The sequence below is a fragment of the Poecilia reticulata genome, chromosome 3 (genome assembly GCF_904066995.2).
Source record: "Poecilia reticulata chromosome 3, P_reticulata-male-v2, whole genome shotgun sequence".
Classification (NCBI taxonomy): Eukaryota; Metazoa; Chordata; class Actinopteri; order Cyprinodontiformes; family Poeciliidae; genus Poecilia; species Poecilia reticulata.
In genome coordinates, this window is record NC_088832.1 from 27105521 (window position 1) to 27120512 (window position 14992).

Here is a 14992-nt window from a genome sequence, read left to right on the forward strand (position 1 = left end):
TTGTTTGCAGACCCGTCCAGGCAAGCCTATCCTGCATTCAGATGATAAAGGAATGCTTCTTCTCTTATGTGTGTCTCTGGTGTTTGTTTACACCTCTAAGCCATTACAGAGGTCTGATCGTATCTGTTAGTAATTTAAATGAAAACAAAGAGCAAGATGGGGGAAAAAAATGACAAAGATTCAGCAACTGTTTGCAGTTCAAAATAACACACATTCGTCCCATTTACTTTCCACACGAGAACAATACAGCAGAGACTTAAAAGGCAACATGAAATGCATGACAAAGGTTTGCTTCTCACCAGACCAGCTTGGGCAAACAGCAGCTGGACAGCCGTCTTACAGGCTCCCCTCCAGCTGGATGGGCAAACCTGATTGAGGACTTCTGTGACTGGAGACTCGTCCCTGGGGGTCATTCCGTTCTGTCCCAGCAGCTCTTTAATGAGCTGAAGCATTGTGTGCTGCAGACAAAACATGGATGGATGTTAACCAATGTCTGCTTTTAACATCTGATGATGACACACCAGAGACGGTAATAAAAAAAATCAACTAGAGAAATTCTTCAACGGTGGCACTTTGTCTGCTTTTAGCAGAACTTTAAAAAAGAAAGTGGTATTTGTTTGGTAAATATGAATGAAAGGTTCCTCTTGCAGTGTTTACCTCAGAAGTCCAAAGTTAGATATATGAATGTCTATATCTATATAATGATGTTCCAGCTCCAAGTTTGAGATCTACTTACTAATTATTCTCAGTGACCAGGCTTAGTAAAAACCTAATAGGAATCAGTTCATTAGCCTTTATACAGATGTTTCAAACTGTCCTGTTGCTGTGCACTTCCAGTCAGCAGGCTGAAAGAAGGACAGTATATTTTCCCCCAACTTCTAAAGAAAAACTGAAGAGTTTAGAAATATTCCTGTTGGATGAATATATGTTAGTGTGTGAACTAAAGGAGCAGCCTAATGCTCTTTTGACACTGCAGAAAAAACGACAAGCATTATAACCTGAAAACCAGTGCTGTTAGCTTCATTGTAACTATCATTTTTGTAGCAGGAGTACTTTGAATTTTTATAGTGAAAGAAATACTGTATCTACATGAAAACAAAAGGGGGCTGCATAGTACTGTGTCTTTAGTATTTAATAACATATACATTGTCAAAAGTGTAAATAATCTTTGTTTTTGGCCACAAGTATCACCAAGATGTTTTTTCCTGAGGTGGTATGTGTTGTAACAAGTTTGAGAACCTCGATAGAGAGTGCATTGTTAAACACAGAAAACAACTTTCCTTAAAACCTAGATTGACACATAAAACTAAAAATAGTTGACTGTGACAAAGAGGCAGAATCCACTTTTTAAAGGTCGAACCCCTATTTTAGATGCTACAAACCGGAGAGTACCGTTTTCAGTTTGAGGTTCTCCGCCGCTGATTCGTTGAAGGAGACCCCTTTAAGGAAGTGAGAGCCAATCTGCACAGGTATGGTGGGAAGTTCACACTGGATGGGCTGGGAGGTGGTCTGCCTCCTGCCTGCCTGCTGAGCCTCAGCCTCACTGCAACAGCCCTTCATAGAAAACAACCCAAACATGTTAACAAAACTCCACATTCAAACCTGAACCCATATCTTCAAACACTTTATCAAAACTACACGTTTGCAAAGACTGAACCCACCTGTAAGGCTGCCTCCACAGCTTTGGGGTTGAAATGAAAACCTGCCTTCAGTGCATACTCACTATGACCCAGGCTTTCTAGAGCTGCTTTGTAAGCCTTTGTGGACAGGAAACACAAGTAGCAGAGTAAATACAGCAATACTTTTAGCAAATAACTTAGAAAAAGTATGAGATTATTTCTTTCCGTAATTCAATTCAATAAGTGATACTATTTAAAATACAGATTAATTTTTTCTTTGGGAGTTTTATCAATGCATTTATCACTGTTACTTTTATATCTTAAAGCTAATAAAAAAAATCAAAATTAAGCTTGTCAAAAGGTTTGAATATTACAACAAATAAGACGTATAAAAATGTTTTTTTATATAAAATCATTACGGCTACTGGGAATAAATACTGCAGTCCAAACTGTGCTGTAACCAAGCATATTCATGGAAAGTTAAGCAGAAGTAAAAAAAAATGTTGTGCAAAAAAGTAAAGAACTATGATGAATAACTGCTGCCCTGAGAGGCTACCATTAATAAAAATTTTAAAAATCCCTTACTATGCAATATTTACAAACTCAAAATTTTCAATGAAAAATTTGAGTTTTTCCAATTGAAGCTAAAAATCGTTTAAACAAAAAAAAATATATATTTGGAATATGTTACTGTGTGTAAAGGGTCAATACAACACAATTTTCATATTCTTACACATCATCCAAAATAAACTTTTGTATGATGTGCCAGTTTAACAGCAGCCGTTTTAAAAAAGTAAGGTTAGGTTTGATGAACATGTTGAAAGCGTACTTGTAATGCGCTGTCAATCTTCATGTTGAGCTCCTTCAGCTGATGTTCAGGGATGGTGGTGTTGTTGGAGCAGAAGAGCTGCTGAACCTGGAGGCCAGCCAGGCAGCTGTCCCGGCCCCGTTCCCTCAGCCTCGCTGTGGCCTGAACACATAACAGCAAACAGCTCAACAAACTCACTAGAGAAAAGGAAAAAAAAAAAAGAGCTCAACTATGTTTGAACATCATTAAATATTTTTTTCAGTTCAGTATTAATTGCTTTATAACACTGTTTAAATCTCGTTAGTTACAACATTTAAAAAAACAGGCAGAATATTTTTTAGAGTGATTTAAAAAGAAAATGGTTTTAGCTTATATGCTGTCACTCTATATGCAGTTCTTGTTTCCTCTAGGGCCGGCACTCAGCATGCCAGGGTTTAACAGATCAATCAACCTACTACTCTCCTCTTTGCCTCTCTGTATACAACAACACCCAAAAGGGAGCCAGAGAGACTGATTAGCCTGAGGATTAGTTGGGTCCTTTTACAGAACAGGCTCCCTTACATGGGTTTGAATTAGAGGGGCGCAGTCAAAGCAACACAGGTTCACACACACACACAAACACAGCAGCCCGGGAAATAGGAAATAGGAAATTGTGGCTGGAAATCACACGGTTAGCATTTATCAGGAATGTGTAACAAGCTGAATTTTCACCTCACACTGACAAACCCAATATTTTTTTTTCCCAGTCCAGACGTGGAAAAACTCCTGGGGCTAGTGGCTGCATACCTCAGCTGCACCTTTCCATGAGCGAGAGGCTTCTTCCAGCTCCGTTAGAGGCCCGAGGTCGGAGTTTTGGGAGCGGGAGTTGACGCAGCGCTCTTGAGCCTGTGCAAGAGCCTCTGCCAGGCAGTTCTGGGCCACAGGCTGGACCTTTTGCAACGCTTGTGAAAGAAACTGGAAATGGACCTGCATCACTGTGACGAAGCACCGACCCAGCACCTGGACAGACACGGAAGCCATTTCTGTTACAACACATCACCAGGAAAATCTGTCTTACAAAATCAGGCTGTTGAAATTAAACAACATGGACGTCACTGGGAGAATTGTTGAGTGAATGGTTGGCAAGCCAAAGACCAGGCCTGCGACTAAAGATTATTTTAGTAATCGATTATTCTATCGGATATTCTGACAAGTAATTAGATAAGAAAAATGTGTATATTCTGCAAATTTTTCATTTAACCACTTAAGCTTGCAGATGCAAATAAAGTAATTCAATTCCTTTTTTAAATAACAAAATTAACATTTTATTGGCTAAAATACAACAACATATCATTCTTTTAGTGAACTTCTGATCAATACATTGTAGGGTTGATCTATTGATTAATATTTTTCTATTAACCAATTAATAAACTAATTAAACAATTAATAAAAATCAGGTGAAGCTAAAACTATACCATTCTACACAAAGACTTTTTTTTCTTAAATGCAAAATGTATATTTTATATAGTTTGAGTCTGTACACTCCAGTTAATCCATTTCTAAATTAATTCACAATTATTTCAACAATTAACACATCACAAGCAATTCAATTAGTAACTCAGCCTTATTTCTGGCTATTTAGTAACTCGTGACAATAATTGTAAATAACATTTTTAGTTTTACGACTGTGTTTTATTCTCAATAATGAACCGATTGCTTTTTGTAACATTTATAAACATGCGTTGCAACAGTTCGGCCCCGTTAAACTGCTGAATCATCTCTCTCATCTGCCTACATTTGTAGCCACATGACTGTCAGCAGACCGTCATGTGGCTAATCTGTTTAATGATAAGATCATGAATCATTCAGAAGTATGTCTTCCTCTTACAACCTAATCAGCTCAAGTTTATTTAGGAGATAGTGATGCTTTTTTCCTGTCTTACCATACAATGCCTGGCAAAAGTTTCCGTACCTCTTGTCTTCACGATTTGTCATGGTACAAACACAAACTGGTCAAAAGGTTTGAGATATTATGGTTAGACAAAAAAATTTCAAACATATTTTCCAACCAAAAAACTAAAGAGTGTTTTGGGGACTTTTAATCAGCCTTCATCAGCAAGGTCAGGGAAGCTGTTGATGTGCACAAAAAAAAAAAATACTGGGACAAAAGTTCAGCTTGTAACATATCAACTACAATGCATCAGCCAGAACTACAACAAAATAGTTTATATTGAACTATTTTCTGACTTAAAAAGTCTTGGAAAATAAAGCTTGAACTGGTGTTCAAAAATACTCCCCATCTAATTTGACTCAGATTGAGGTATTTTGCAAATAAGAGTGAGTAAAAATGTTAGCAACCAAGTATGCAAAACTGGTAGAGACAGCTCTACCAAGTACTGACTCAGATGGGCTGAATAGAAAAGCACCCCACGATTTTGTATTTGGAACTGAACAAATATGAAAAACCATCTACGCGTTTCCTTCCGTTTCACAATCATTTTTGCTGAGGTATATAGTAAATCCCAATAAAGAACATTGAAGTTTGTGGTTGTAAAGTGACACACACACACACACACACACACACACACACACACACACACACACACACACACACACACACACACACACACACACACACACACACACACACACACACACACACACAAGAGTGAACTCTTCTGCAAGGCATTAGGATGTTTTTCTCTGGGGCAAAGGTTTTGGGAAAGCCCCTTCAATCTGAGGCCATGACCATGTGGTCAAGTTAAAACACACACTTTCAGAATAAAGGTTTCCTGCACAAAAAGACCGTCTTTGTAATTAACTTTGAGGTCAACCATGAGCTGCAAAACACACAAATCATCGGAATGGAACTTTTTTTTTTTTTTTTTAAAGCAAGGGGTGATCTGTTGTTTTTCACTGTCATTAAAAATCCCCTACAGTGCTCTTCACAGTTCCTTTTTTCAATTTTAGCTGCACATCATCCAGGAATTACCAATCCCAAATTGTGCGTTTGTGCACGGAGAGAATAGTTCTGCCTTGTTTGCTGGTTAGAGGGAGAGAAACGGGACACCACAGGGCCCACCATGGTCACAGGGTTTTCTTTTTTCAGGTACTTGCTGAAAATATCTCAAGAGATTTGCTGAGTTGTGAGGACGGAAATATGCTGTCGCGTTCTGACAGCGGGCAGAAACAACAGGACGCAGCCACTTTTTGGTCCTCAGCACCACACTTCATGGGAACCACTGTGCCGTGTAAATAAGGGGAGGCGTAAAATTCCACATGTTGGAAGTTTCATTGTTATCGTAACAAAACACGCTTACGGATCCATTACAGATGGTGGAATTTGCTGCCTCATTTGCTTTGTCTTTTTATCCTAACAAGAGTATTTCAGTGGTTGATCAGCCATCATTTCTACAGGAAATTGTCAGACCATAAACAAAAGAAAATAAAATCTCTGAAGTAACAAATGGTGAGACATACCACCATAGAACAACAGAGGGATGCTTTTGAAGCATGTGCAGTCTTATTTGCATGCTTTTCCATGCTTCTAGCATTTAAAAATGTTAAAAATATATATCTTTGGCCAGAAGATGGCACTTGATCACATCATAAACTGAAAAGATTTTATATTTTATCCTCTGAGGATAATAACTGTTGGCAACAATTGAGTTAGATTTGACAAGATTGCCCGAAACATAGAAGGATCCTTAAAAAAAAGAGAAGAAAGCAATGCTTAAAATCAATCTGAACTGTTTTTGTGAGATATATACCAGAGGACATACTCAGGCAGATGATGAGGCTTTAGGCTGATATCACAGAGGCCAACATATCCTAAATAGGATAAAAATACACAAACACACACTCTCAGATCAAAAACTAGTGTGAAAGCCTACAATAACCGAGCAAGTAGAAAAAAAACTGAGGACATGGCCTCAGCACAGATAATGGATAACACATGTTATTGGCTGTGCAGTATCTTACAGTCATGGAAAATATGAGAAATAAGGAGTGCAGCAGAGCCAAGCCGCTGTTGGCCCCTACTGCAACCAAACAAGGCCACTCATGAATCCATCACTTTAAGACTTCCATTTTCTGAGCACACCTGCACTATCAGAACACCAAATCTAAGGGGGTAATGTTCCTGAGATCCAGATTGCTGATGGGAAGTTTTATAATAACCAGATGTCTGCTTGGTGGGTTTCGACTGCCGTCTGATTTGTTGGGGGAGGAAATAAAAAGGCTCTCTACCGTAGTTGGTCAATGTAAACAGTCCTGCTGTGCTTTTTGTTGCCTTTTTGGCTCTTATTTCATGTTAGCAGCTTTAGACCCATCTTCAAATTATTTATTGTAGCGATTAGAAAAGGGTTGTTGCCAACTGCTGCTCTGATCTAATAGGCTGAGGTACTGGGTCTGTGTATTAGAAACAATCAATGCAATCAGACAGGTCTTTACTCATAGCAGTTTCAAGTTGCAGGTCTTGATCAATTAAGGTGTTCCCTCAAGGTTCTGTTTTGGGACCCTTGTTTCTATATGCATTCTCCTTCAACACATTTTTAGAACTTTTAAACGTTATAATACGCTTTAAATCTGATCTTTTTTTTTTCTTTTATTCCAAATAAAAGTGCAAAGATTATCAAAAACGGGACGCCTGAAAATCTTCAACTAAAACAAAAGATGATTTGTTCAGACACCAGTCGCAATGAAATACTTGCTCCTTTAGTGTATGCTATATCTTCCGAAACCTTGGGGTATAACCTGAGCGAAGACGTATGCGAGATGTCCCTCGTTAATCTACGATTCTCTACGAAGATAAAAAAACAGGATGAAAAAAATTGAGCTCCGGTTTCATGGTGATAACAGAAAGTTATTATACATGTGCAGATTTCATCAAGACTTCATTAGGCAGATTCGTCATTTATGTGCCTACATAAAAGATCCTTGGAGTACCTAAAGGTTGTTCAAAGAGCCTCCATCTGGTTTTTGATATCAAGTCATCCAGGTTTTCATGTCACATAGCTTCTATCTGACAGGAAAGTTACAATGGCTTTAGAGTACAGCATAAGTTAGATTTTTTTTTTTACTGTGCTCTAAATGAACAAGCAGTCAGCAACAGCAGCTCCATGACTGTAGAATTTTGAAAAACTCAACTTCCCAATCTATTCATTGGTATTTTAATGAAAAAAAGGCAATGCAAGACCAATAGTTTCCACTTAATCTGAAGAAAGAAGGAAAATCTTCTATTTTTCCTGGTTTACACTGGGGTAAACAAGTAAGCTCAGAAATGCTACGGCACCAATCTGTGTACCAAGTATGTTTGCACTTATTTAAAGGCCTGTTTCAGTTTATAAAATGTTGCACGCAGCAACTTATTTATGAATGTGTTCCTCAGTAAATGTTTCAGTATTAGTCAATGGAAATTACACCCTGCTGGGTCCCTCTCTATAAACAGGTTTGATCTTTAAAATTAAGAACACCGCGTTATGGTGAAGGCAGTAACATTGTGAAAAAAGATGTCAGAAGCTGTAGACTAATATGCCTGCCCATGGGGATGAGTGAATGTTTTGTAGATGTCATAATGCCTCTCTGGTTGCGTCTGCCTTTGGTTTTATTTCTGTGCTTTAAACTTACAAGTTTCTCAAACAGACCCTAAAAAGAAGGACCTTTTCATGCATATTTGGCAGCAGTGTCCCTCCAAGCTGCCAGAGAACCACATTCTTTTTATGGAATAGAAGGAGGCAAGAAAAGAGAAGAAAGAAAGGAGACATGAGCAAAAGAAGGAAAGAAAGAGGGAAAAGCTTCACATACCACAACTCCCCAAACTCAACAATCTATTTGGTTCGTTTAGACGACCTCACAGTCTGTCCAGCTACCAGACCACATTCCATAAACGAGCAACGCACAAACTTGCATTATACCCTGCATTGAGTTAGTAGCACATGATGTGTAAACTACTTTATTCAACATACATGTGTTTTTATAAAACAAAAAACTGGACAAAAGACTGAACGGTGACTGTTGGTTAAAAATGACTCATCACTAAACCACAGAGTTCAGTAATATTCATTGTGACAAGCTTCTTTCTTTGGAGCTATACCAAAAATGCCAACTGCCTTTCCATCCACTGTTCTTGTTTACATGTTTAAAATAAGTTTACATTTACTAGCATAATATTATTGTATGTACAGAGTGGTCTCCACAAAGGTTTTTATAACTAATAGCAGAACCATCCATCTGTGCTGAAACAAATGTGCCTTTAATGCCATGGTCCAGACACCAAGTGCAAGTTCCAAGTCATGCGGTCTAAACTTTCACAGACTTGGCCTTCCTCTAATATTTATCTGTGCATATTCACGACCACAGAGAGTCAGATTAACTGACTGCGGTGCAGAAGTGTTTCCTGTTTTGGGCTCAGCCACATCCACAGAAGTTCTGCAGTCCCTCACCGGTGTTGGCTGCTGCTGCACACCCGTTGGCTGCTAAGTCATAGTTTTGTTTAAAGATCCTTCATCATGAAGGAGACAATTACAACACATCCCTCATAATTTTGTTCTGCATTATTTATTTTTTTAGCAATGCAGACTTAGTGCCGTTCTCATTTTGTGGCTTCTGCAGACTAGATGGAGAAATATTACTACAGACCTACAGCCTTGGCTCAGCCAGTAGCTGCACAGAGAGCCAAAAGCACCACAATTTAAAACAGAAATCCTTAAATAGTTATGTGATAACTTAAATACCCTTTGAAATAAATATGATGAATACTTCAATGTATTCATATAAGGTGGAAATCAGTTCAAATTTGAACAGTGTGCTAAAAATATAATAATTTCAATACTTATTTAAACATTTCAGGGTGTTCATCAAAGTTAGTGGGTGTGGCTAATACTGAGAGCAGGTGATTGCAAATTGCTGTGCAAATTCACCAATCAAATGTGATTCTATTTAACACAAGCTATCGTGACATGTCAAATTATTTCAAGGTTGACTTTAGCACATGAAATATGACATCACACTACAGAAATAAGTAAGGTTTTTAAGGCTTTAAAACATCAGTTTGTGTCAATCTATTTATCTCACTGAAATGAGTTACTGAAATAAGTGAACTTCTGTATAATAACCAAATTTATTGAACGGGTCTATACAATAATTTGACAAATGATTTACTGGTTGGATTGTGGCACTTTCAAACATTGATGCAAGATAAAAGTGTTAAAGGTTGGAATTAAATACAGTCAGGTGTTTTGTGAGTATTAATTAGAAAGTAAAGTTAGTCGGCCCAGATTTAGGTACCTTAGCTTAAGATACATCAATCCAATGAACTAAATTCTTCAGATTGAATTCTATTTTGGTTTTTGGAAAATGTTCCTTGTTTTTAGTGGTGTCTTAGTTTAAAATAAAATCCCTCCTGGCTTCCGGACTTGGGTCACCCTGCGAATTCCCTTAAGTTTTTCCATCACAACAGTTTAATCTGAAGGACTGAGACTCACAGATCACCAGCATGCCTTAAAATCTCCATTAAGCATAGGACAAACCAACAGACAGTCTGGGTGTGGTGCCCACATAAAAATAGACAGACTTTACTAAACAGGCTCTACTTAAAATACTTTTTAAACCATGTCACAAAAAAAGATTACTAGCAAGACATGAACTTCAAATTTGACTTCTTGAAGAATAAGCAACTTGGTAAATGCTTTAAGCTTTTCAATTATTTAGTCCAGATGTTTTGCTGGGGCCCCTCTAAGACTGATGTTGTAAACTATAATGACCCCACGCTCAAGGCTTGACAGTGTCAACATAAGTTGTCCAACCTGACTTCATGAACCCAGTGACCTGAGCTTAAAGTGGGTTGAACATAACCGAGATCTACAACAAAAGAGCAAGCAGGGGATTTCAGGAGAATTTCCTCCTGATATGAGAGCAGCCCCCGCTTAAGAGAGTGAAATGTAAAAAATATATCTATACTTGGATCAATCTTTTACAGATACTGTTAGAAATTGTAAAAAAAAAACAACTAAAAAAAACATGTGCATTACATTCGAACCTCTGTTTTTGAATTTTAACTAAAATAGTTATAGCAAGTTATTTATTCTCCTGTTGAGTAACCCTCATGCACTCATGCAATATTTCACAGTCTGCAAATCATCAAACACAAGACTGCAGAAATATGGTGCAGTCTTTAGGTTGGCAAAACGTGGCTTCTGTTCTCACATCCCTCTTGTTTTTCACACCTCACCCTCAGAGATATTGACACTGGGCGTGAGAACCCGGTTTGAGTCAGGAAACACTGATTCATAGAGCCAGCCTTATGACAGTGGGCGGCTAAGCATCTTTGCACCACATCTAGAAGATAAAAAATAAATGAGTTACATCATGTATGTGGTGCTAATCTGATCCGTTTTTTTTTCTGTTTCCAAATAGTCACAAATTGGCATAATTGTTTGGGAAACATGAAGCGATAGAGATAATCCCTATGTTCTCTCATCTAATCCTACATTTCATACTTTCTGAACAAGCTATTCTATTCTTCGGATTGAATTTTATTTGACAAAAAGAAAGAAATTCATTTGTTACGGTGAAATCATGTATTCCTTCGTTGATTGGGTCCCACAAGATTCCGTCCTTGAAACAGCTATGTTCACATTTTTATAGTAAGCATTTGTCAAATATTTGCAGATGTGTCCAAAAAATGATTTTTATAACAAAAAATGTCCAAGACACATCTTTGATTGTTACATAGACTCTAAGTCATATACAGGATGGTCTTTTACTTAATACTTTTGCTGTATTATAATCAGGAATATGTTATTGTGGCAGCATTGTTTAATTGTGATGATTATATCAACTGATTAATTTTCCTGACACTTTTCTTACCATAATGTTGCTCCAGACTGCCAAACTTTTTCATCCTCTATTCTAGACCCAGTAAGATTGTAATGCTGATGCGTTGCATCTTCATTCTATACTTTTCCACATGTTGATTATTGCATAACTGGTTGGTCATTCTGAAATCGATTTAATCATAAAATAATATCCGTTCAAGAAAACTTTAAAAGCTGTTAATTAAAAGTCTGTCATGGCACCTTTTGAACATTTTGGAAAACCTCAGTTGGTGTTGTAAGAATTTCACTCATTTTAAATTTTTGCTATATAAATAAGTTTTACAAGGTCTTACTCCACCCATTTTAGAGTTTATTTTTATAACAGAGGACTGGCAATGCAACTTTAAGGGAGTTCATATTCTATCTTTAAAGGCTCATTATAAATGATATACAAAGAAACATTTTATCTGAACATTAAACCTTTGTGTATTTAACACTACTGTGTTGTTAGGCATTGTTGTCTTCAGTCTCTCTGGGTTTAATGTGTTTTATTAATTTTTTAATGTAATGCTAGCCACTTGTCTGACAGGTTTAAAGGATTTTACTATGTTCATTTATTTGCACTCTCATTTAAATCAATAAATAAAATTAAAAATATGGAACAAAATGTTGTGTGGAAGCTCTGATTCTCCATTACCACGTACCTCAACATCCTGCAGGCTGAAGTCATTCTGGTCTTTAAAGTTAGCGGCCCCGACACTCAGCTCCATCAGCATCTTGGCAATCTCAGGCTTTATTGCTGCAGTCAGCCTGCTGGCCGCCTCCATGACGTGTTCCTGCACGTCCTTCAGTTGCATAGCTGCTTTGGAATAGTGAGAGTTCCTGAACACGCTGCTGAACAGGTCTGTAAGGAAGGCGCTGGCCCTGCAGAACACGTTGAGAGCATCCAGATATTTGGAGATGCCTTGCTGGATGTCGGCAACAGCGGTCGTGGTGCCAGAGCCAGGTGGGTGGCAGCTGCCAGGAATGCCCACCCCAGTGCCCATGGGTGAAGAAGTCAGAGAGGCGCTCAGGGTCCGGCTCAGCTCAGGCATCTGGTACTGCTGGTGCTGCTGCACTTTCTGCTTGGACCCGCCAAGCAAAAAGCGACGCTTGTAGTCCATTTTACTTTCCTGTGCACTACAACAATACATAGGTGGTGCAACAGCACCGGAAGCTCCTGTCTTTCGTCGTCTGTTTCCCACAGAAAGCAGTCTGGGCCGGTCTCACAAAAACACTCAGTCCGAGAGTCCTTCAACTGGTCAAGTTAAGTCGAGAGACAGCTCAAGGATTCCACCTGCCAGAGGTTCATCTTAGTGTGCCTTGTGAAGTGGCAATAAAAAAAAAATTTAAAAAAAGTGTGATTGAAAGCCGACAGGCTGAGTAAAATGTTTACATGCAGCCCTGCTGCAGATTCTTCATGCCTGGCTTAGAGAACAAGACACACCCCAGCCTCTCGGTTTCCAGCTTCAAAAAAAACTATCATAATAGAGAAGGAAAAGTATCACAGCAAAGTTTTAAAGTGCATTAACTTTCCTTCAGAATGGGAAAAATATTTCTAAGACAGTATACAACATTCACATATGTATTTACATATATAATCTTATACCAGCTTTACACTAGTAAAAGTAGAAAACTCGTTTAAAAGCCAAAAGCAAAAAAAAAAATGCATCCATGGAAAAAGACACACTGGTCAACAGCACAAAGGGGAAAATGACAATTCTTAAAAAAGCGAATAAATTCTGGAGTCAGAAGATGCGACTGTTTTGTTTTCAGTGGGAAGCAAAAAGGCAGACAGATCCAGTCCGTCTCAAATCCTTTTCACAAAGCAGGACGCTGCAGGCAGTGAGCGCGCGGCCAGCTGTTGGCTCTGTCTGCCTGTCTGAAGTCTCCCAGCAGCGTCCCGGTGTATTCCCCGTCTGCTGGCTGAGGTAGATATTACCCACGGAGGAAACAAGTGTGCTTCCAGATCTTGCCGTTTTCTGCGGATGCAGATTAGAGCGACGAAAGCACAAATGTATCTGTAAGGCCTCTAGGTCATCTCCTGAGGGAGGAAGAGGCAGAGCAACAGAAGATAGGGTTAGCATCAAGTCAGAGAGGAAGGATGAGCTTCATCTCATCTGCTTCACTGGTGCATTAAAAAAACCTCATAGATTCGAAAGGTCACTTTCAAAGTAATAAGAAATATTAATTATGTAATCACAATAATGAGCCAGCAAACACACTTGTAAATAAGTAGCTTTGAAACCAATTTATGGACAGCCTGTAAGAAAAAATATTTTTAGAAAAACAGAACCGAGATAAAAGGCTGACGTGGATGGAAACTTTATTTCACAAGAGAATCTTAACAATACAGTCATCCATTTTCATCTGTTTTGCAAGAGTTTTGTTCCCTTTTTTTGCTGTAAGACAAAACACACTTCTCATATTTCATCACATTGTTGGCCACCAATCATTCAACATTTTATATCTAAATTCACAATTCAACAACTTCCTACAGAACCACAACAAATAATTCTAATCTACTGCAATATGATGTAAAGTCTATAGTTTTGCTTTATTAAACAAGGAGGTATACGGCAGAATGGCTTAAGTCCTAATTCTCTGAGATCTGCAGTAATATCTTATTACAGCTGTGGTTTTAATGTGCATTTCCAGACGATTACTAACATCTTTTTACATCTCTGCAAGAAAAAACAACAAAAAACTTTCAAGCAGTGTCTGATTTAGCAGAAAGCAGCTGCAGAGACATTCCTGCAAGACACCATTGTTGGAAATCACTGTGGGGTCTTTGAGTTTTACTTGGTGGGAGTCACAATACTCCCATTCTCACTCATCCATCTCACTCTGGCCTCTTCACTTGATTAGAAATATACTACTTTCACTCTTAGTCATACTACACAGTAAAAAATACTGAGTTATTGGTTAATATTCTATAAAATATAGAATATTAGCGGAACTGCAAACCATCCAGTCACCGAACACCAGGGTTATCACTCAGTGGAAAACAGACCGTTATCTTCAGACGCCGTGCTTGGAGCTCCCATGTTTGGTTACAAGTTAGAAAAAGCAACTTGCGGAAAAAGAACACCACCCCAATTTGATAACACCATCCAATGTGCCGTTACTGTGAGCTAAGCAGCTGTGTGGTCGTCCCACATGTGCAACAGCTTCCATTACACATCTCCACCAGAATGCTCCTGACCTCTAAACCTCACTTCCTTTTACAAACAGGGGCTATGGCAAGCAACAAAAAAAAAAAATCAGGCCACCCTTATCTGTCTGGTACCAGCACAGAGGGAAACCACTGACCTTTTGAATGGATGGGGCAACATGTTTTCTACTGTAACACTGCGTAAGTGTTGCTTTGCATCCTAATTATTATTTTTAAAAGTTCCTTTCAGGATACCTCAGTTACAGACACAGTTAGCCCTGATGTGAGCAGCATTATTGTTGTTTTGGTCTGCCTGTGATTCATTATCCAAATACACAGGATGTGCTGGTCCAACAGACCACATTAGTGCCTTTATATATTTTGACAAAACGTGGATCAGATATCAAATGAATGCAATGCTTCAGGTTACATTTCAGTCAACACAAGATGTTTTATCATGTATTCAGAAGACCTTTCCCAACCTAACTATATTGCAGCTGTGCTACAGCTATATCCTTTTCATTACATCTTAAAATTATTTATTAAAACCAGACATCTTTAAACTGATGATCCAAAC

The 14992-nt window shown here is 38.3% G+C and overlaps 1 protein-coding gene across 2 annotated transcripts in view; it reads right to left on the reverse strand.

The window, feature by feature from the left end:
- Positions 1–14992, reverse strand: part of garre1 (granule associated Rac and RHOG effector 1) — a 34864-nt gene that overhangs the window by 8366 nt on the left and 11506 nt on the right. For both annotated transcript variants that reach the window (XM_008405536.2, XM_008405537.3), the window contains 6 exons: positions 11927–13305; positions 3214–3426; positions 2449–2589; positions 1662–1757; positions 1393–1554; positions 300–458 (listed from right to left, as the gene is read on the reverse strand). In XM_008405536.2, coding sequence (XP_008403758.1) covers positions 300–458; positions 1393–1554; positions 1662–1757; positions 2449–2589; positions 3214–3426; positions 11927–12415 — 1260 coding nt within the window. In that variant the 5' untranslated portion in view covers positions 12416–13305. The remainder of the gene's footprint in view (positions 1–299; positions 459–1392; positions 1555–1661; positions 1758–2448; positions 2590–3213; positions 3427–11926; positions 13306–14992) is intronic.